The sequence below is a fragment of the Aulonocara stuartgranti genome, assembly GCF_965226115.1.
Source record: "Aulonocara stuartgranti genome assembly, chromosome: 9".
Taxonomy (NCBI): Eukaryota; Metazoa; Chordata; class Actinopteri; order Cichliformes; family Cichlidae; genus Aulonocara; species Aulonocara stuartgranti.
In genome coordinates this window covers 35,880,446-35,903,485 of record NC_138960.1, presented here as the reverse complement: position 1 = coordinate 35,903,485, position 23,040 = coordinate 35,880,446, and the positions used below count along the sequence as shown (strand labels likewise).

The 23,040-nt window shown below is 43.6% G+C and overlaps 1 protein-coding gene across 6 annotated transcripts in view; it reads right to left on the bottom strand.

The window, feature by feature from the left end:
- Window positions 1-23,040, bottom strand: part of LOC309714368 (NACHT, LRR and PYD domains-containing protein 12-like) — a 253,157-nt gene that overhangs the window by 3,450 nt on the left and 226,667 nt on the right. The window contains exons 1-10 of one of the 6 annotated variants that reach the window (XM_082546773.1): window positions 22,741-22,963; window positions 22,217-22,636; window positions 21,815-21,931; window positions 20,157-20,377; window positions 11,858-13,631; window positions 10,588-10,761; window positions 9,929-10,102; window positions 6,158-6,331; window positions 1,956-2,132; window positions 749-922 (exon numbers count right to left, since the gene is read on the bottom strand). In XM_082546773.1, the coding sequence (XP_082402899.1) occupies window positions 749-922; window positions 1,956-2,132; window positions 6,158-6,331; window positions 9,929-10,102; window positions 10,588-10,761; window positions 11,858-13,631; window positions 20,157-20,377; window positions 21,815-21,864 (2,918 nt within the window). In that variant the 5' untranslated portion in view covers window positions 21,865-21,931; window positions 22,217-22,636; window positions 22,741-22,963. Of the gene's footprint in view, window positions 1-748; window positions 923-1,955; window positions 2,133-6,157; window positions 6,332-9,928; window positions 10,103-10,587; window positions 10,762-11,857; window positions 13,632-20,156; window positions 20,378-21,814; window positions 21,932-22,216; window positions 22,637-22,740; window positions 22,964-23,040 lie in introns of those variants that run through there. The other 5 variants (XM_082546777.1, XM_082546775.1, XM_082546774.1 and 2 more) reach the window with 5 other exon arrangements.

Below are 23,040 nucleotides of genomic sequence, written 5' to 3'. Positions count from 1 at the left end.
ACCATATCTGAAATTCAAGCACTTTCAAACCTTGAAAAGACTTGAAAAAACTTCAGTAACCCTACAAACGTCACTGCTGTTTAGTTTTCTGTCTTCATTTATGTTGGAAGTGACAGCAGAGCTGTACGTTTGAATTGTTTCAGAAATCTCTCAGTCAGAACATGGTATATCATGTTTAGGTGGAAGCTAGCGAGCTAACTTCCTGCTAACTTCTAACTCCGTTAAATTTAATGAATCCTGTTTTCACGGATGCCTGGATGTTAAACTTAATTGTTACACCTGGTAAAGCAGCAACACTGATCATTTTATTAAAGATGAAAGAATTTAGACAGTTTGTAACTCTCAGTGATGCCGCACTGTTCGATTGGCTTTTGGGACCTGAAGAAGACGGAGTTTAGGACCCAGATTCCTCCACGAGGCTCCTGACTACAGTAGCTGTAATGGTCCAACAATCCATCAAGCAGTGCGGCTTCATCTCTTACCAAAGTCGTACTTAAATATTTTTGACAGATTTTTGAGCGCCGTGTAGCACATGAAATCGGTCCGAGGTCAGTAAGCACAACCAGAATTCATACATAAGGCACACTGTTGATTTTTGAGAAAATTAAAGGATTTTAAGTGTGCCTTATAGTGCGGAAAATATGGTACGTCCACAACAAACTTGTTCACACTTCATTACTAGAGAAGTTAACCATGTTTAATACATTACCACTGAAGCAACATTGACTGACTACAACCATTTACTGACCTCAGAGTTTCCAGGCTATAGTGTGAATTCTCTACAAGATCAGACAATCGCTTCACATGTAGATCCTGCAGGTTGTTTCCTCTCAGCTCCAGCTCTCGCAGATGGGTAGGGTTGAATGTCAGAGCTGAGTGCAGATATTCACAGCCAACAGCTGATATAAAACAGTACTCCAATCTGCATAAAGAAAAGATGAGTTTAGAAAAACGCGGAGGAAAAATAAAGCACAAGTTTATTAAATAACTCTAAATAACAACTGAAATCACTTATGTTTATTAGACAAAGTGCTTGAAATCATTCAGTGTTTCATCATCTGTTCAGAGCTGAAGAAGCTTCAGAATGTAGAAGTTCAGAAAATGGAAACTCCAAACAGCTGAAGCCAACAGGAAGCAGTTTCAAACAGGAAACTGTGCAGAGTTTCAGACTATATGTCCTGATGCAGCCAGTTGGATTTTGGAGATTTGAATCTCTGTTCTGTGACTAAGTCCTTGAATCATTTCTTCCAGTTGGTCCAACAAGACAGACTAAGTATTGGACATGTGTTGTGGCTCCATCAGGGGAGCTTCTAAATGTGATGTGATGGCCCCTCTGGGTCTGTCAGGTCACAGCACTGAAGAGAGCTCAAACTGGGCACACAGCTGTTCCAGTCTGGACCAAAGACTCTATACTGGTCTGTGTTTATCTAACCTGTTCAGTTTGCTTCTCATCTTTGCTTATGATCGTGTGGTTTCACTGCTTTTTATTCTCAGATATACTAATGAGTGTCAGAGAAATTAGGATTTGTCTGTTTTCCATGCTCATGGCTGTTTAATTAAGAGTGAATGGTCCACAGTATGGTTATGGCCCAGTGATTTAGCCAAATTAAAAAAGAGACACTTTCATAACACTAGAAACTGACTTTAATCTTGACCAGCCCCACCAGAAGCTGTGGGCCAACAGGGACCACTGGTCGCCTGTGGTCAGAAACAGCTGCTATAGTTCAGGCCTAACTCCAAACCAGACGACCCTGTGTCCCTCACCACCTCCTCCTTACTTTCTTTCTGATTTCTTTTAACTTGCATGGTTGCATGGTGCTTTTTTATAATGAATATTTTGTTAGATAATCAGATTTTGCCATAATGGGCCTACTCTACATGAAGGGCTACATCTGCAGTTTAATGCCACCACAATGTTTTTATCATGTACATCCACACACAACATGGTGACTGACCTCAAAGTTTCCAGTCTGCAGTATGGACTCTGCAGAAAACCACACAACTGCTTTACTCCTGAATCCTGCAGCTTGTAATTGTGACACAGGTCCAGATGTTTCAGATGGGAGGGGTTGGACTTCAGAGCTGAGGTCAGATAAACACAGCTGATCTGTGACAAACTGCAGATGCTCAGCCTAAATAACAAATAAAAGATATGTGTGTTGGATTTTTTACTTGAAATCATTCAGTGTTTATAATCCAAACAGCTTATATGTGTTTGTGTGTGCGCATGTTTGTTTCAACCACAGGCCTTTATGTTTCAAGGTTAAAAGAACAGTTAGAAAGAATTTCATATATGTACATATTAGGGGTGCAACGATACACAAAATTCACGGTTCGGTTCGATACTTTGGTGTCACGGTTCAATATTTTTTCGATACAAAAAAAAATGTTGATGCCTTTTTAATTTGTCATTTATTAAATTTTCGCGGCACATCCCGCACCACATCTCTGTGCGTTCATCATTTGTTTGAAGCCAGCTCACCTCCTGCAACTACTTTTCCGAGAATACGCGCTTCTTTTGTGGTTCGGACTCCTGACATTTCTTTGGAGGTGGAGGAACATCACAGTAATTGCTTAAAGGAGCTTCTTCGACATCTTTAAGAGTTCTAAACAAATGTCTGTCCTCCTGAAAATCGTATGTACGCAAACACGCGTTGCAATTTCTTATCTTGTGCCCGTTTTTTATTTTGACAGCGAATGCGCACCTGCGGACCACTTATGTGCAGCCCTGGTTATTTAGCTCGTCATATTGCAGCCACAGAAATTCTTTTGTCCATGAAACCATAAAGCTGCACTTTCTTTTTGCCTTATAGTCTGATTTGTCATAACTTTTCCGTTTTGTGGTAAGCTTTTCTTTGGCTGTCACTTCTTCACCCTGACCTGTCTTATTTGGCTCAGCAGAACTAAAATATATATCCTGCTGCTTTTACACATGCACTCACATAAGCTCAGCGATTCTCTGCGCAATCAACCTCTCACATGTTTAAGCTGCGGGAGATTTCACTTGTCATGTTTGCATAGTAAGCTAACGATTAATAAGACGATGTCAGAGGAATTGGTGCACAAATTATCATCACTCACAGATCAGTGCTGTCGCTCTCTATACACAGTTCACGATTGCAAAGTGAAAGCAAAAAACAAGCGCAAATTCAAACGCGATTTCAATATGTCACATATTGACAGTGGCTCACCGATGCCAATGACATAATTACCCAGCTACATTTCTGAAAGAATGCAAAAGCATTGACATATATTTTTGCTTCCTACAATAGCCCGACGGGCAGGGCAGAGATAGAAAAATCGCTAGCTCCGGGACGTCGGGCTAGCGATATTGCGAGCCCTGTATCTGATTGAGGAATCACTCATCTTTGGAAAAGAGAGTTTATTACAGAGAAATGTCTCTTTCCAAAATAAAAGCTATACTATCCGCTTCTTCTGGGCTATATTCTCAGCAGCATAAGGAGAATCATGTGCTAACAGCTGTCTAAATGACTCGGCTAAAGTTAGTAGCATGCTTGTTGTTTTTGTCTTTGCACTAGGATGATGTCGGTGTAAATGTGCAGTCATATTCGTCGTGTTCCCACTAGTGCTTTCAGGTTAATCTCGTTGAAATGACGTTAACGCCACAACACGGCAAATCTCCGTTAACGAGCTACCACCAATCGCCCCGTGCATGGGGCTGGACGGCCAACACGTTAACGAGCTAACTGCGCTAACACACTAGTTCCCACCCATGTAATTAAGCATTGCATGGCACATCCAACATACTGTTTTACTTTAGTCCATGACTCGCTTACCTTCAGGGTCATACGTCACATGAAAACCAAAATAATTCCAAACGCCAGATCTGAATGAGGGTGGGGGAGGTCCATGTTGCAAGGAGAGCTTAACTTCTGTCTCGCTAGCTTGCCCTGCGCTCAGTGAATCTGCGTTCGACTACTCCGCCTAGGCTGCACTGTCGAGTGCAGATTCACTGAGCGCTCAACACAGACAGCATCGTCAGAAGGAAAGTTGATAAAATAAATTAAAAATTTTGTATTGTTCGATACATATGCGTACCGAACCGAAAGCACTGTATCGAACGGTTCAATATCGATACGAATATCGTTGCACCCCTAGTAAATATGTATATGCTGCCCTCTGGTTTCACAGCATCAGGACCAGAACAGCAAAATCAGAGAAACCCAGAACGGCCCAGCTGCTCCAGCCTTGACTATAAGGTCACTTCCTGTGTCTGTAACATCTTTGACCTTCCACTCTTCCAGCCAATTAAAAACAAAGCTGACCGTTCCTTTTTCCTTCTGCTCTCATTTTCTGAGGCTCTTCTTCACTCTTCAGGAGCCGTCTACCAGAGCTGTTGCCCATGAAATTAATGTTCATTTCTCTGTCATGAGCCATCTCCAAAGGCGTTTCAGAGAATTTGGAAGTACCTCCACATCCAGCATGTTCACCTCTAGGATCATCTGAGACCAGCTGCAGCAACAATCGGTGTGTGGCATCAGCGGTTTGCTGACGTCACTGTTGTGGATCGAGTTGCCCATGGTGGCGGTGCAGTTCTGGTATGGCCAGGCGTATGTTATGGACAACGAACACAGGTGCATTTTATTCCTCGCATTTTAAATGCACAGCGATACCGTGACAAGATCCCGAGGCCCATTGTTGTGCCATTCATCCACAACCATCATGTTGCCGGATGATAATGCACAGCCCCATATTGCAAGGATCTCTACACAATATCAGAATCAGAATCAGAATCAGAATCGTGTTTATTGGCCAAGTATATGTGCAGACACATACAGGGAATTTGGTTCCGGTAGATGGTTGCTCTCAAGCACAGCAATGTAAATCTCACACACACACACACACACACACACACACACACACACACACACACACACACACAAGTGTCTATATATACACATTACACATACATACACAAAGCTGTGTAAACCAACTATAAATAACGAATCTAAACTTATATACATAAAATACAGAAATGAATGAGGTGGAATGAATACTACAAAATGTACATAAGGTGCAGTTGCAGTCTGGCAGTGGGAGCAGTGTGACAGGTCAACTGTTAAGAAGGGAGATGGCGAGGGGAAAGAAACTGTTCCTGTGTCGGGTGGTCCTGGTCTGCAGGCTTCTGTACCGTCTGCCAGAGGGCAGCAGATCAAAAAGTCTGTGTGCAGGGTGTGAGGGGACTGTGATGAGTTTCCCTGCCTGGTTCCTGGTTCTTGAGAGGTACAGATCCTGGATGGAGGGCAGGGGGGCGCCGATGATCCTTTCTGCTGCCCGTACAGTCCGCTGCAGTCTGCTCCTGTCCTGTTTAGTGGCTGCACCATACCAGACTGTGATGGAGGAGCACAGGACAGACTCAATGACCAGTGTAGAACTGGATCAGCAGCTCCTGTGGAAGACTGTACTTCCCCAGTTGTCTCAGGAAGTACATCCTCTGCTGGGTCTTTTTGAGGATGGAGTTGATGTTGGTCTCCCACTTCAGGTCCTGGGAGATGGTTGTACCCATGGTTGTACCCATATTTGGAAGTATCGAGTATGTTTGGGATGCTCTGGATCCGGGGTATATGACAGCATGTTCCAGTTCCTGCCAATATTCTGCAAAATCGCTCAGCTATTGAAGAGGAGTGGACCAATGTTCCACAGCCCACAATCAACAACCTGATCAACTCTATGCAATGGTTTTACACTGTGTGAGGCAAATGGTGGCCACACCAGATACTGACTGAACCAAAACCAGAAGAGTGCACAATGAAGATCCTGATTGTAGATCAGTATAATACTGCGATCGCCGATCGTGGCTCAAGAGTTGGCAGTTCGTCTTGTAACCGGAAGGTTGCCGGTTTGAGCCCCGACTCGGACAGTCTCAGTTGTTGTGTCCTTGGGCAAGACACTTCACCTACTGCCTACTGGTGATGGCCAGAGGGGCCGATGGCAGCCTTGCTTCTGTCAGTCTGTCCCAGGGCAGCTGTGGCTACAACTGTAGCTGCCTCCACCAGTGTGTGAATGAATAGTGGAATTGTAAAGCGCTTTGAGGGTCTCGAAAAGCGCTATATAAATGCAATCCATTATTATTTTATTATTAATATCAGCCTAATGTCTGCAGCCTCTTTAACATAACTAAAACATAGTGTCTGACCTCAGTGTTTCCAGTCTACAGCGGGGACTCTCCAGGAAACCACACAGCTGCTTCACTCCTAAATCCTGCAGGTTGTTTCCCCTCAGGACCAGATGTTTCACATGGGAGGGGTTGGACTTCATAGCTGAGGCCAGATAATAACAGCTGACCTGTGACAAACTGCACCACTCCAGTCTGTATAAAGAGGAAAAGAAAAAAGCTTATTCGACAGTTTCTGGTTTAAATCATTGAGGGTTTCACTGTTTTTCAGATTATATGATGCAATGTGTCCAACAGTGAGACTCTAATTAATGTAATTTATTATGAACCAGACACATATAGCCTAAGCCTAATAGTGGCTAGAAAAAGACAACACAGAGGTTCTGGTGATGGCAGCACAATAACAAGCCCTAAGCAAAGATGCCAAGGAGACAATCTTCAGGACAGACGTGATGCTCAGAAGTCTGTCATCTCGTGGCCTACTACAATAAAGAACCTGTTGAACATTATGGACAATGCTGGGCATCATCTGCATATGGCCATAAACAACCAGAGGAGTCTGTTCAGTGACAGGTTGCTTCTCCCCAAGTCAACGACCAACAGACTTAAAAACTCCTTTGTCCCACACGCCATCAAACTGTTTAACTCCTCTCTGGAGGGGAGAGGGAGGGGAAACAGGGGGACAAAGGAGGGGGGAACAACTAATGTGTAGTGCCTTTGTCACTGTGCAATATTTTTTACATATTTATATATATTTTTTCTCTCTCTCTCTTTTAACATTCAACGGTGTAATAGACTCACAAAAGTTGAAATGTGCAATTCCCTGGTATTCTTATTCCTGTTTATTCTATTTATCCCTATTGTATAATCTGTATTTATATATTTGTGTATGTGTATATGGTATATTTGGCCCAGTTTGCATTCTCTCTGGTTACCTCAGCTTCCCAGCTGAGTTGACTGGTAACTCTAAATTGTTCATAGTTATGAATTTGAGTGTGAACGGTTAAATGTGTTTCCCTGTGACAGACTGGTGATCTGTCCAGGGTGTGCCCCGCCTCTCGCCCTATGGTAGCTGGGATAGGCTCCAGCCCCCCATGCGAGCCTGACAAGGATAAGTGGAAGAGAATGGATGGATGGATCTATAATTGAGCCATTTGTATATATTAGAGCTATTTCTTATATCTTTCTAAAGTCTGTAATATATTGTATTGTTTAATTCAGTTCAGTCTGTTACTGTTATTGCCCTAGAGCAGGGGTCTCAAACTCAAATGAGCCGTGGGCCACTTCTGGCACTGTCATCTCATTGGAGGGCCACTTTAGTGTTCAAGTAGTACAAAAAACAAACAAGAAAACACCCACTAATATTTCCTAAAATGTAGTGTTTTGTTTGTTTTATCCATCCATCCATCCATTCGCTTCCGCTTATCCTTTTCAGGGTCGCGGGGGGCGCTGGAGCCTATCCCAGCTGTCATAGGGCGAAAGGCGGGGTACACCCTGTACAGGTCGCCAGTCTGTCACAGGGCCAACACACAGGGACAGACAACCATTCACACTCACATTCACACCTAGTGGCAATTTGGATTATCCAATTAACCTATCCCCACAAGCTGCATGTCTTTGGATGGTGGGAGGAAGCCGTCCAAAGAGAGAACCCCCGCAAACACGGGGAGAACATGTAAACTCCACACAGAAAGACCCTCGCCTGATGGTGGAATTGAACTCAGGACCTTCTTGCTGTGCGGCAACAGTGCTAACCACCGTGTCACCGTGCTGCCCTGTATACAGTTTATTTATTTAATTTAATTTAATTTACACAATAAAAAATAAATAAACTGTATACAGTTTATTTATTTTTTATTGTGTAAATTAAATTTTTGTAAAACTAAGGTTCCATGTGTCACTGTTGAAGTGGGGCATTAATCAGTGTGATGCCACTTGTAAACATGTTGCATGTGTGGGGTTTCCCAGCCAGAGCTGCATGGACTCCACACTGGTGAGGCACACTTTCTGTAGCTCCTCTCCCTGTACTAAATTGTACATTTAAATTTGTTGTATTTTTCTTTGCTAAGTATTAGTTAGCAAAACAAAATTTCAAACATGAACGCAATTTTTTTTTCTCACTCTTAACTGCAATGAAAATGCAATGAAATGTATTTGACGAGCAGAAGACAGTCACTCAGCGGTATAGTACAGTAGTTTCATTGAACTACCAAATAAACAGCTCTTTCTGGCCAGACACGTGGCAGCACTTCTGCTACAATTTTGTTTGTATTTAACAAAATAAAAATGCAGGCATAAGCGTACATATTAGTTTTCGACGGCAAGTGAAAATTGTTTTCTTTACAAATAAATCTCTCACTGAACTAACACAGCCCTCAACATGTTTGCACTCCCTTGTTACCTTGGCCAGGTTAATACTTCGGGTTCTGTGTCGGGCTCGTAGCCGGGAACTAGCTTTACTGTCTGGGTCAACTTTGCTAGCGAGAGACAGAGAGAGGCGTTGAAAGGCTGCTCCAGCAGAACTTGATTGTTTCGGAGGAAAACACGAACACAGTGTACAGTCGAGTATTTACAGCTTACTTACAACTGGGCTGGTCAGGCACTGCTTCCATCTCCCGTTTCTGCTCGGTAGCACCTGTACTTTTCGACTTTCCCTTTTCTCCCTCCCTCACACACACACAGCGGGAGGGGCGGTCCCACATGTTCTCCCTGCAGCACGGACTACACCGCCCACGAGGCTACAGTCTTAAAGGGCCATGCTTGTAACACTCTGCCGTCGTATTAAATCATTTTTTGAATAATAATTTAAAAAAAAATTCTTCTTCACATCTATATGCCGGCCGCAAGCAGAGGTGACGTGGGGCGCAAATGGCCCGTGGGCCGTTTGTTTGAGACCCCTGCCCTAGAGTGACTGTAACTATATAATTTCCTTAGAGATTAATAAAGTTATCTAATTCTTATACAGGAGCTCAACAATGGACTATATGCTGTCTCTATTCCTGTTCACCTTGTACTCCTCAGTACACCTCTGGGTCATTCAGTCTACATACTCAATCTGATGATTCTGAGCAAGTTTAATCTACACCAAATAGACTAAAGTATTTTTGTACCTACACATTATACATACAGGAGTGTTATCTGTTATCAGAGGCAGCTGACAGGTACCGGCAGCGGCTGATGCCAAAACTCAGGTGTACTAGGAGTTTGGTGAGACCTTGGAACAAGTCTTTTGATCGGTTCTTTTAAAGTACATTGGTTATTGAGTCTGGCTTCGGGCACCGGAAGTCTACGACCACAGCTACGTTTGGTGGACTCTGTGGAATCCTTTAAAACTTTTCTATTTTAACAAGCCTTCTGTTGAGCAATTTTGTTGTTGTTGTTATTTTTTTTTTTTTTTTTTATTTACATTGTATTGTCTGTTTTGGTACTTTACGTTCTGTTTATTTTAACCTTGCACAGAGCTTTGTGACTACCTGTGTATGAAAAGCACTTAATAAATAAACTTTACTTACTTATAAAATATTTTGTAAGAGAAAAAAACCCAAAGACTTTGCAGGGAGAGACACACTGACACTGGCAGGACATCTATGCTGTTCATTAAATGTCAATAAGTTCTTGAGAGTTAAAATGAACTTTTGGGTGTTTTGACTGGTGTGTGATTAATGTTAATTGCTTCTTACCCAGTAAACTGGTAATGACTTACTACTACAGTAAGATAAAATTCTGTTAAATCCATAGAACTGAAAATTTAAGTTCTCTGGATTTGCATATCATAAAAACGTGGCGTCTAACCTCAGAGTCTGCAGTCCCCCGTGTGGATCCTCCAGAAAACCACATAGCCGCTCCAATCCTGAATCTTGCATCATGTTAAGACTCAAGTCCAGATGTTTCAGATGGGAGGGGTTGGACTTCAAAGCAGAGGCCAGATAATCACAGCTGATATCTGACAAACTGCATTTCTCCAATCTGAATAAAAATGTAAAAGGTATCAGCTTAACAAATTGACTTCCTGTTTGAAGTCATTCAGTATTCATAATGTGTTCACAGCAGAAAATTGAGAATATAAAAGCTGATACTGAATGAACATGTTGCTTCTCCAGCAATAATAGAAATAGTGAGCTTCAATATTTAGTTTCATTTTTTATGATTTCCGAACGACAATTAGTTTAAATGGCTGAGTGGAGTAAAATTTGAAAAACAAAGCGGAATGTTTTAAATGTTTAATTGAGTGAGATCAAAATCCTCATAATAGCCTGTCACTTCTATTTGGAGCCAAAAGGAAAAACTGTTGTTCAGTCATTTGGCAAGAGACAACATTTCTGAAAGCACTCAAACTTCTTCACATTTGTCTTCCGACACATCCTGAACATTTAGGAACTAAAGAAAGTTTCAAACATGAATCAAAGATCTGAAATATAGAAAAAAACAACAGCTGCAGTCAGTGAACTCACCTCAGAGTCTCCAGTCGACAGTTTGGACTCTCCAGTCCAGCACACAGAAGCTTCACGCCTGAACCTTGCAGCTTGTTTCCACTCATGTCCAGCTCTGTCAAATGGGAGGGGTTGGACTTCAGAGCTGAGACCACAACTTCATAGTGAGTCTCTGAGAGTCCACACTGAGCCAGTCTGTGATTATAGAAAATATACAATCTGTGTTATAAAGACAGACCGAGTGTACATTAATGCAAAAAAGCTCAAGTGTGTGTGGAGGAGCAGCAAGGACAGTTTCTGTTGTTGAGGTCATCTGGAGCAGTTTTGGAGTAGCAGAGGCTATTTCTGTTGGTGTAGGCAGTTTGTGTTTGTGGGGCGACCGTGGCTCAGGGGCTTGGGAAGCGTATCTGTAACCGGAAGGTCGCCGGTTCGATCCCTGGGCTCTCTGTCCTGGTCGTTGTGTCCTTGGGCAAGAGACTTTACCCTACCGCCTACTGATGTTGGCCAGAGGGGCCGATGGCGCGATATGGCAGCCTCGCTTCTGTCAGTCTGCCCCAGGGCAGCTGTAGCTACAACTGTAGCTGCCTCCACCAGTGTGTGAATGCGAGAGTGAATGAATAGTGGCATTGTAAAGCGCTTTGGGTGCCTTGAAAAGCGCTATATAAATCCAATCCATTATTATTATTATTATTATTCCAGTGATTCATGGAGATTGAACCACTCACTATGTCACTAATTATGAGCCTGAGACAGAATAAGGTAACTGCTCTCCACCTCTATACAAACACAGTGGCTGACAGAGAAAGACACAGCAAGTCTCCCACATCCAGATGAAAACAAAATCTTTACCAGCCAGTGAATGTTACATTTAAATACATTCACAACAACACATGATTGAGCCTTCTAATAAATATAAAACAAAATAAATTGATTTCAGCTAGATTTAAAGTGACTTTAAATGGCTGCATTTTCCTGTCATATTATTTAAATGTTATCCAACAATTACAGAAATCTATGTATTTTTTGTATTTAATCACCAAAAAACTGAGCCACCACCATCATCTACATCATCCACCCAGGTGTTCTAAGGATCCAATGACAATAACCCCCTAAGTATGAGTGGCCTCATACTCCTTTTACCGTGTGAAAAACTGCTGAGCTTTGCTTTCACCAAAGGAAAGCTGAATGTAAAACTAAAACAAAAGAAAATGATTTTGTACTGTCTACGTATTAAAAACAAATCTACCAGTCTACACTGATTTATGGTGTAAATGATCACATCTGGACTCACCGAGCCTTTCTGCAGTTCCTCACAGCTGGAATCAGTCTGTGTCGTCCTTGGTCTGATGTGTTGTATTTCTGCAGGTCCAACTCATCCAGAACCTCTTTTGACATCTGCAGCATGTGGGCCAGAGCTGAGCAGTGGATCTCAAAGAGTCTCTCTGATCTGTTTTTTGACTTCAAAAATTCTTGGATATCCTGATGTATTGAGAGGTTATTCATTTCTATCAGACAGTAAAAAATGTTGATGCTTCTGTCAGGAGAGATTTTATCACTGTTCATCATCTTCAGGTTGTTGATGACTCTCTGGATGGTTCCTGGGTTTTTCTCTGTCTGACCCAGCAGACCTCCTAAGAGTCTCTGGTTGGATTCCAGACAGAGGCCATGAAGGAAGCGGACAAACAGGTCCAGGTGGCCGGTTTTACTTCTCAGTGATTCTCTCATGGTTTCTGAAAGGAGCTCAATAAGTGATGGGATATTATGCCAGATATCCAGAAAATCCCTCAGCACCTTTGTCTTCCTGCTGGTGAAACAGTGGAACATGTAGACTGCAGCCAGAAACTCCTGAATGCTCAGATGAACAAAGCAGTAGACTGGTTTCTGGAAGATCACACACTCTCTTTTGAAGATCTCTGTACAAACTCCTGAGTACACCGAGGCCTCCGTGACATCAAGACCACACTGCTCCAGGTCTTCTTGGTAGAACATGATGTTTCCTTTCTCCAGATGTTCAAACGCCAGCCTCCCCAGCTTCAGAAGAACTTCCCTGTCAGCCTCCGTCAGCTCCTGTGGACTCGTCTCATGTCCCTCGTGGTACTTGTTCTTCTTCCTCTTTGTCTGAACCAGCAGGAAGTGTGAGTACATGTCAGTCAGGGTCTTGGGCAGCTCTCCTCTCTGCTCTGTAGTCAACATGTGCTCCAGAACTGTAGCAGTGATCCAGCAGAAGACTGGGATTCTACACATGATGTGGAGGCTCCTGGATGTCTTCATGTGGGAGATGATTCTGCTGGACAGCTCTTCATCACTGAATCTCCTCCTGAAGTACTCCTCCTTCTGGGCGTCAGTGAAGCCTCGTACTTCTGTTAGCCTGTCAACACATGTAGGAGGGATCTGATTGGCTGCTGTGGGTCGGGAAGTTATCCAGACGAGAGCCGAGGGAAGCAGATTCCCCTGGATGAGGTTTGTCAGCAGCTGGCTGACTGATGACTTCTGTGTGACATCAGACAGCAGCTTCCTGTTGGTGAAATCCAATGAAAGTCTGCTTTCATCCAGGCCGTCAAAGATGAACAAAAGCTGAGAGACAGCCAGCTTCTCTGCTGAGACCTTCTGTAATGTTGGATGGAAAACATGGAGCAGCTCCAGAAGACTGTACTGCTCATCTCTGATCAGGTTCAGCTCCCTGAATGAAAGCAGAACCACCACACTGACATGTTGGTTCTCCAAGCCCTCTGCCCAGTCCAGAGTGAACTTCTGCACTGAGAAGGTTTTTCCAACACCAGCCACGCCGTTGGTCAGAACCACTCTGATGGGTGTCTGTTGGTCAGGTAAGGCTTTAAAGATGTCCTGGCACCTGATTGGAGCGTCATGGAGGGCGTCCATCTTGGAAGCTGTCTCCAGCTGCCTCACCTCATGTTGGGTATGAACCTCTTCACTCTGTCCCTCTGTGATGTAGAGCTCAGTGTAGATGGTGTTGATGAGGGTTCTACTTCCTGTTTCATCACGCACACATCTCCTCCTCAGACTGATCTTATGTTCATCTAAAACCTCCTGCAGACCAACATCTGCTGAAAAACAAAAAAAATAATGACACTAAAAAGGCGAGACCTGTGCCTAAACATATATTGAGTGTGCATGGGGAATTCCTTCTAGAGACACCGGTCCGTGAGATCTTCAACTCCCACTCTAGCAGAGTTTTGACAGCATTCCTGTCGGGGGAAATGAGTTCAAATAGAGTATGTTCAGCACCTCCATTGCCGAAACCACTGCCCAGAGCTGTGAGCACATGGTGGTTGGTGCCTGATGTGGTGGTAACCCCCAAACCAGATGTCCTATTGGGCTCGGTTAGCCTGTGAGACTTCTGAGGCAGCTGACAGGTACCAACAGGCCAAGCGGAATGCAGCAATTGCAAACCACTCGACCAGCTCTTTACCCTTTCAAGCACACTTGAAGGTGCATGTGAGTTTTCCCAACCAGTGTATATGTATTTTATGGAAAGCATTTGACTGTTTCCCCTTGAGTATTTTTTGAAGGGTGTTTTTAAAGGACTTGAAGGACGAGTTCCCCAAGTGGAGAATTCTTGTTCACCAGTAAGTGGAGAGGGAGATTGATGCTGCGGGTGTATTGATCGCCTGTACCAGCCTGTCTTGGTGAAGAGAGAGCTGAGTGTAAAACAAAGCTCTATTTACCAGTTGAGCTACGTTCCTACCCTCACCTATGGTCGTCAGCAGTGAACTCAAGAACTACTTTGCTGATACAAGTGGCAGAAATTAGTTTTCTCAGAAGGGTGGCAGGCTTCTCCCTTACTGATAGGGTGAGGAGTTCAACCATCTGGGAGAAGCTCAGAGTAGAGCCGCTGCTCCTCCATATCAAAAGGAGCCAGTCGAGGTGGTTCGGACATCTGACAAGGATCCCTCCTGGGTGAGTTGTCCTGGCCATGTTCCACTGGGAGGAGGCCCCGGGTCAGACCCAGGACATACTGGAGAGATTATATCTCTTGCCGATATAGGAATACCTCGGTGTTCCCCCAGACAAGCTGGGGGAGGCGGATGCATCTTTCAAAAATTATGGATTTGATCAACTGGTCCCTCAACGAAGGGAGGGAGAGAGCCCAATTGTCCCGAAGAGACATTTGCTGCTGGATACTCGATGGTTAGTTGCGTCGTGTGCCTGGCGACACTCTCGAAGGAAGACATTGAATGACAACTACCTATTCTGAACCATGATAACAGAGTTCTGGCTGATCGGTGCTGGCTCAGACCTGGGTTATCAAAGAACAAAGGAAGCGACTACAGCTGTTCCAACCCCCACAAGGCCTGCCGACATGACTGATGATGGGCCAGCTGTGAGTACTCACGCCTCTTCAACAGGAAATTGACAGACCTGGTGACCAGTGATGGACATTAGATCCGCTTTAAAATTGGATGCAGGTTGTTTACACTAACCCAAACAACCACCACTTTCATTAATGCGGCTACCCCTCGGGCACCAGCCAGAAGGCCCGAAGGCTGGAACAACAATTCTCCCAGTTAACGGGACTGTGGTTTGACTCTCTGACCATGCCCCAACTGTCATAGCTGTCATCTACCGCCCCCCAAAATTTAATTCTGTTTTTATAAGTGACTTTGCTGATCTGCTGGCCAACCTAGCTACTGTTTCCCCTAATATAATATTGCTGGGTGACTTCAACGTCCATGTGGATAACTGCGATCATCCTCTTACCAAAGACCTTTTATCCTGCTTTGATAGCTTCAGCCTTAAACAATACAAAAACTTCCCTACCCACACTAAGGGCCATACTTTGGACCTAGTCTGTTGTTCTGGACTTACCCCCTCCAACTGCACAGCTGACGAGCTGCCAATCTCTGATCATCTACTTCTCTCCTTTAATGTTCACATGACTTTCTCCATAATTAACAATCCTCATATTATTTCTTTCCACAATATCAAGAATATAAATCTCGATATCATTTCTTCTGCTCTCTAGCTGCTTGTCTCTTAACAATTCAAGATGATCTAGTATTTAATTATAATCATAGCCTCAGTAGTATTTTGAATTCTCTTGCTCCACAAAAAAACAGAACTGTACTCTTTTCCCGCTCTGCACCCTGGTACACCCCCGAACTCCGATTATTGAAAGCTAAAGGCCGACGGCTTGAACGTCTTTACAAGAAAACTGGCCTTACTATTCATAAGGATATGTTTAATAATCATGTTCTGTTTTATCAGGAATGTATCAGTCAAACCAAATCTGCCTATTATTCTACCACTATCTGTTCATGTGAGGACTCCACCAAGACCCTATTCTCATTATTCAGCTCCTTTAACAGGCCACCTGATTCTCTGCCCGCTCATCTCTACTCATCTAACTTCTGCGACTCTCTAATGCTATTCTTCACTAAAAAAATTCATAATTCATACGGGCGATCGTGGCTCAAGAGTTGGGAGTTCGCCTTGTAATCGGAAGGTTGCCGGTTCGAGCCCCGGCTTGGACAGTCTCGGTTGTTGTGTCCTTGGGCAAGACACTTCACCCATTGCCTATTGGTGGTGGTCAGAGGGCCCGGTGGCGCCAGTGTCCGGCAGCCTCGCCTCTGTCAGTGCGCCCCAGGGTGGCTGTGGCTACAATGTAGCTTGCCATCACCAGTGTGTGAATGTGTGCGTGAATGGGTGGATGACTGGATATGTAAAGCGCTTTGGGGTCCTTAGGGACTAGTAAAGCGCTATATAAATACAGGCCATTTACCATAAAATACACGTAGACTTGGTCCCTAATGCTCCTCTGTCTTAACTCCACCCCTTCTCACTTCCTCTGTTTTTCAACTTCCGTCTTTAACTGATATCGCTGATCTCATCCACAAATCAAAGCCTTGTACCTGCCAGCTTGATCCTATCCCCACTGTCCTTGTCAAAGCCTGTCTACCCCCTCTCCTTCCCCTCATATCTGCTATTATTCACTCTTCACTCACCACTGGAACTGTTCCTGCTTCTTTCAAAGTTGCCGCCATCACCCCAATCCTGAAAAAAACAGGTCTAGATCCCAACAACTTTAACAATTTCCGTCCTATCTCCAATCTACCATTCCTCTCAAAAATTCTTGAAAAAATAGTTGCTTCACAAGTCCATCTACACCTCACTGATAATAACCTTTACAAACAGTTCCAGTCTGGTTTCCGTCCTCTGCATAGCACCGAAACTTCTCTTATAAAAATACAAACGATCTTCTCATGGCAGCTGATTCTGGTCTCCTCTCCATCCTTATTCTCCTTGATCTGAGTGCAGCCTTTGACACCATCTCTCATCCCATTCTCCTTAGCAGATTAGCTTCTATTGGTCTCTCTCACACTCCATTAGCCTTGTTTAAATCATACCCGTCTGACCGCACTCAGTTCATTCAATTAAAATCCTTCACTTCTCAGCCTTCTCCTCTATCTACTGGGGTGCCCCAGGGATCTGTCCTCGGGCCCCTCCTTTTCATCATCTACCTTCTTCCACTCGGACACATTTTTCGTAAATGTAACATTCAGTTCCACTGCTATGCCGATGACACCCAGCTTTACCTCTCTACCAAACCCGATTCTACTCTTCCTCCACCCTCCCTCACCCTCTGCTTAGCAGAACTCAATTCCTGGTTCTCCTCCAACTTCCTTAAACTCAACAGCAATAAATCAGAACTTCTCCTGGTCGGCACTAAACGATTGCTATCCAGAATTAACGATTTTCCTCTCACTATCAATAATTCGCTGGTCCCTATCTCTCCCTCTGTGAAAAGCTTGGGTGTCATTCTTGATAGCACATTATCCTTTAATTCACATATCAATAATGTAACACGTGCAGCATATTTTCAACTCCGTAACATCAATCGCCTCCGCCCTTTCCTCACTCCTCATGTCACTGCCATTCTTGTCCATAATCTTGTTATCTCTCGAATTGATTACTGTAACTCACTATTACAGGGAGTGCAGAATTATTAGGCAAGTTGTATTTTTGAGGAATAATTTTATTATTGAACAACAACCATGTTCTCAATGAACCCAAAAAACTCATTAATATCAAAGCTGAATGTTCTTGGAAGTAACATCTCCACATTCACAAATATACATTTCTGACATTCAAAAACAAAACAAAAACAAATCAGCGACCAATATAGCCACCTTTCTTTGCAAGGACACTCAAAAGCCTGCCATCCATGGATTCTGTCAGTGTTTTGATCTGTTCACCATCAACATTGCGTGCAGCAGCAACCACAGCCTCCCAGACACTGTTCAGAGAGGTGTACTGTTTTCCCTCCTTGTAAATCTCACATTTGATGATGGACCACAGGTTCTCAATGGGGTTCAGATCAGGTGAACAAGGAGGCCATGTCATTAGTTTTTCTTCTTTTATACCCTTTCTTGCAGCCACGCTGTGGAGTACTTGGACGCGTGTGATGGAGCATTGTCCTGCATGAAAATCATGTTTTTCTTGAAGGATGCAGACTTCTTCCTGTACCACTGCTTGAAGAAGGTGTCTTCCAGAAACTGGCAGTAGGACTGGGAGTTGAGCTTGACTCCATCCTCAACCTGAAAAGGCCCCACAAGCTCATCTTTGATGATACCAGCCCAAACCAGTACTCCACCTCCACCTTGCTGGCGTCTGAGTGGGACTGGAGCTCTCTGCCCTTTACCAATCCAGCCACGGGCCCATCCATCTGGCCCATCAAGACTCACTCTCATTTCATCAGTCCATAAAACCTTAGAAAAACCATCCATCCATCCATCCATCCATTCGCTTCCGCTTATCCTTTTCAGGGTCGCGGGGGGCGCTGGAGCCTATCCCAGCTGTCATAGGGCGAAAGGCGGGGTACACCCTGGACAGGTCGCCAGTCTGTCGCAGGGCTAACACATAGGGACAGACAACCATTCACACTCACATTCTCTCGCACATTCACACCTAGTGACAATTTGGATTAATCAATTAACCTATCCCCACAAGCTGCATGTCTTTGGACGGTGGGAGGAAGCCGGAGTACCCGGAGAGAACCCACGCAAACACGGGGAGAACATGCAAACTCCACACAGAAAGACCACGGCCTGATGGTGGAATTGAACTCAGGACCTTCTTGCTGTGCGGCAACAGTACTAACCACCGTGCCACCGTGCTGCCTTAGAAAAACCAGTCTTGAGATATTTCTTGGCCCAGTCTTGACGTTTCAGCTTGTGTGTCTTGTTCAGTGGTGGTCGTCTTTCAGCCTTTCTTACCTTGGCCATGTCTCTGAGTATTGCACACCTTGTGCTTTTGGGCACTCCAGTGATGTTGCAGCTCTGAAATATGGCCAAACTGGTGGCAAGTGGCATCTTGGCAGCTGCACGCTTGACTTTTCTCAGTTCATGGGCAGTTATTTTGCGCCTTGGTTTTTCCACATGCTTCTTGCGACCGTGTTGACTATTTTGAATGAAACGCTTGATTGTTCGATGATCACGCTTCAGAAGCTTTGCAGTTTTGAGACTGCTGCATCCCTCTGCAAGATATCTCACTATTTTTGACTTTTCTGAGCCTGTCAAGTCCTTCTTTTGACCCATTTTGCCAAAGGAAAGGACGTTGCCTAATAATTATGCACACCTGATATAGGGTGTTGATGTCATTAGACCACACCTTTCGAGCCTATACAGCTTGGAGTAAGACAACATGCATGAAGAGGATGATGTGGACAAAATACTCATTTGCCTAATAATTCTGCACTCCCTGTATTTGGCCTTACACAAAAATCCATTAACAAGCTCCAACGTGTCCAGAACTCTGCTGCTCGTAATATTACTAGGACTTCCTCTACCCACCACATCTCCCCGATCCTGAAGCAGCTTCACTGGCTATTATTATTATTATTATTATTATTATTATTATTATTATCATTACTATATCCTTCAAGGCCACCTGCGTCGGCTGGAGGACTGTTGACTTTTGCCTTACTAGGTGAAAGGACACTGTTTCAAGTTGAACACAGGTCAAAAAACAGCTCTTGAAGCTCAAATCCTTTTTTTTGTGTCCTTCCAAGAGCAGCTGTCCCCGTAGCTATTTATTGACATGACAGTTACAATACACATCACAGCACAAGCACCTCCCACCGTAAAACCCCCCAATGGTTCTAAGACAAGGCACTATGTGTGTGTATGTGTAAGCATGTATGCATGTGCAAGAATGTGTGTGTGTGTGTGTGTGTGTGTCTGTATGCATGACTTCCTGCTTACCAAAAGGATCATAAAAGCAGGAAGCAACATCACAAGAAACAGATCTTCCAGATACAATAAAACCTCCGCCAGCACAGAGTGGCTGGAGAGGTGGTCAGGATCAAAGGAATGGCTTTGATCATATAGATTGAACTCAGACTTACAAATTTAAGACCCACAATGACATTTAACAATTAGACATAATAGATTGATTGATTGATTGATTGATTGATTGATTGATTGATTGATTGATTGATTGATTGATTCATTGGCCATCCCTGCTTAGTGTGACCCGGCCCCAGAGGGATGGATTTATGAATAGAAAGAAAACACAACAAGAAGTCCAGTTTTCAGAAATGAGTCCATCAGCAGACAGATGTTCAGTCTTACTTTGTACACAGCTGCTCTGACTGGCTGTCTGCAGTCCAGCTCTGCTTCTGGATCTTTCTCCACACTGGGGACAGGACGAGTCTCCTGATGAAGCAGACTGGTCCCAGTATGAGGAGATGCACTGTCTGCAGAACCAGTGTCCACAGCTGGTAGAGACTGGATCCTTCAGGACGTCCTGACACAAAGCACAGCAGGACAGCTGCTCCTTCATCTTCTTCTCTCTGTAAACACATTTCATCATCAATAAAACTTTTGCTGCCTGTTAGTGAAAGAAGATCCAGATCTGATGACACTTTGCAGAATCTGTGATGGTCACAGAGTCGGTAAAAGTGAAGTTACTTCCTGTGGTGATGCTAGCTTTTATTTTATAACACTAATGAACTGCTTTTCCTGTCTGCCTGGTCTATTAATCAGTGGTCTGCCTGCAGTTTCATATGAAATGCAGAGAGACTTCACAGTAAAAGCCTTTCTCAGAGACAGCTGCTTATGTCGTTCACTGTTTTATAGCCACCTTGCGCAGCTTAGCTTGGCATAGTCTAAGGAGCTTGGCTAGAAAAGCGTCTGGACTTCTTTAAGTTGCTTGAAGACGTTTCACCTCTCATCTGAGAAACTTAAGAAACTTCTCGGATGAGAGGTGAAACGTCTTCAAGCAACTTAAAGAAGTCCAGATGCTTTTCTTTCCAAGCTCCTTAGACTACAATGACCTGGATGACAGAGAACCTTCACTGACATTTAGCTTGGCATAGTTCAGTTTGAACTGAGCTCTAAAATGTGTGGTAGAGATTTACATACAGAGCTTTAGCTCTCATGCTGACACACGTTTCCTGCTCCTACTTGATATGTTGACTGCTGTTTTAAACCTTACTGTCACTTATTTAGAAACAATTTCAAGATATAAAGTCCAGTGAGAAAGCATTTCCCCCTTTCTGATTCCTTATTGGTCACATATGTCTCGGGTCACCAAATAAATTTACAAACCTATCTGGTCCTGTGTGAAACGATCTGCAATCCAGCATTTACAAGAACTGCCAATGAGTCTTTCAGATCACTGTGGAGAGATGTGGTCCACATTAACAGCCTGTTTAAGGTCACACCACAACATCAATCCCAGTTAAGCCCCGTTTCTTGAGATCGTGGCATGATGTGCCTCTTTTTGAGGTTTTGTAGCTTAGTTTACTTTGTCAAACAGGTTTCATTTCAGTAATTTTTTGATTCAGCAGATTGTAAAATAAACTGTTTCTCCCTCGTTCACACAGAGCCAGGTAGATTTGGACAGGTTCCCACGTAATAAATAAAAATTATTATAAAACTTTTCTTTTAATTCATGTTAATCGTGTCAAATGCAAAAAAGTAAATGTAAGATTATAAAAAAAGATGGAGAGGAAGAAAATCAGGGCAAGGACAAAAACTTTTTCGCAGCACTGCATAACTGTGGTTAAAAGTTCACATAGACTCATAAGCATGAAGATGTACAGACGTCTGTAATGATTTATATACTGGAGTTTCTCTGATCCACACAGGGTCACAGGTGTGCACACAGCCCAGGAGCCCCTGACTGTACGAAAACTAAATTATAATTGTAGTTGTTTTTCAGTGTTCAGTTGCAAATACATTTAATTAAGATAACAAACAAACATAGATCAGTTCGATTCTCTTACCCAGGACTGAGGTCTGCAGACTCTCCTCTGCCCTCCTCTTCCTCCATCATCTTCTTCTGAGAGGTCCACCACAAACACACAGCTGCTGTGAAGCTTCCTCCTCACTCAAACTACCGACTTAATAACAACAGATAGTATTTTATGACAATTATAGATCCTTTATAAAATATCTACGGTAGATGATCTCAAACTTTTGTTTACAAGTGATACAGTTTGCTGGTTCCAGCACCTTCAGTTAATAAATAATGAAATGTGATGGCAGTTTAAATCAAAATATTTGGAGGAACAAGTGACAGAGATCTATAAAGATCATGAGACAAGGAAGCAATGCCTGGAGATACCAAGAAATCATTAATATAAATTTTACTGATCTTTTCTAATCCTTCAGTAAATGATCTAAACCTGATGACAGCCAGAACTCTGACTTTGAGCTCAGCACAGCTGTTGGTCAGATCGTCCTGATGTTTCCGGAAAGAATCATCCTGGTTCCTCATGAACTTTGACCCATTTCCACTCTCATACTAACACTCGTCACATCATCCAGCACTTCCTGCTTTAAATCAGCCCAACCAGTTTAAACACGTCCCTGTCAGGATCCACAGCAGCTGAACACATGAAACACGAATTCACTGCCTTCAGACTGAATCATGCCACCATGCTGAGCACAGATGTGGTCAAAACATGCAGGTACAGGTGTTTACACTCACCCTGTCGCAGCTCTGTCTCCAAACAGACCCTGAACTCTGTTACTTCCTGTTTTCATGTATCTCAGTCATGTTTGCTCCTCCCCTCTCATTTACAGGAAGTCTCTCCCTCTCTTTGCTTGAACAGGAAGGATTTCAGTGTTTTTGGTCAGCCTATCAATGCTTTACTTAATCTTTCAGTTTAAATGTGGTAAATAAAATAAAGCTTTTGTTCAGACTCACAGGAAACGGGAATCCAGCTGAGCAGGACGTCCTGCAGGGTTACCTGTGTGCCTTCAGAGGCTCAGTCAGAGACTTCTGGGAAACAGTTTGTTAACCAAACCCTTGTTCCAGAGTGCAGGCTCAGTGACACTCGCTGAATTTGTTCCTGTGAGATGAGGGACAGTCCTGTCCACACTTCCCAGTGTAAATGACTCTGTGAAGGTAACCTGCTGGCTGACGGCAAACTCCGCCCTTCACTGCACCTAAACAACCTGACACTCACTTTCATTTCCTCATTCCTCAGCCTGTCAGCCTTCTCTG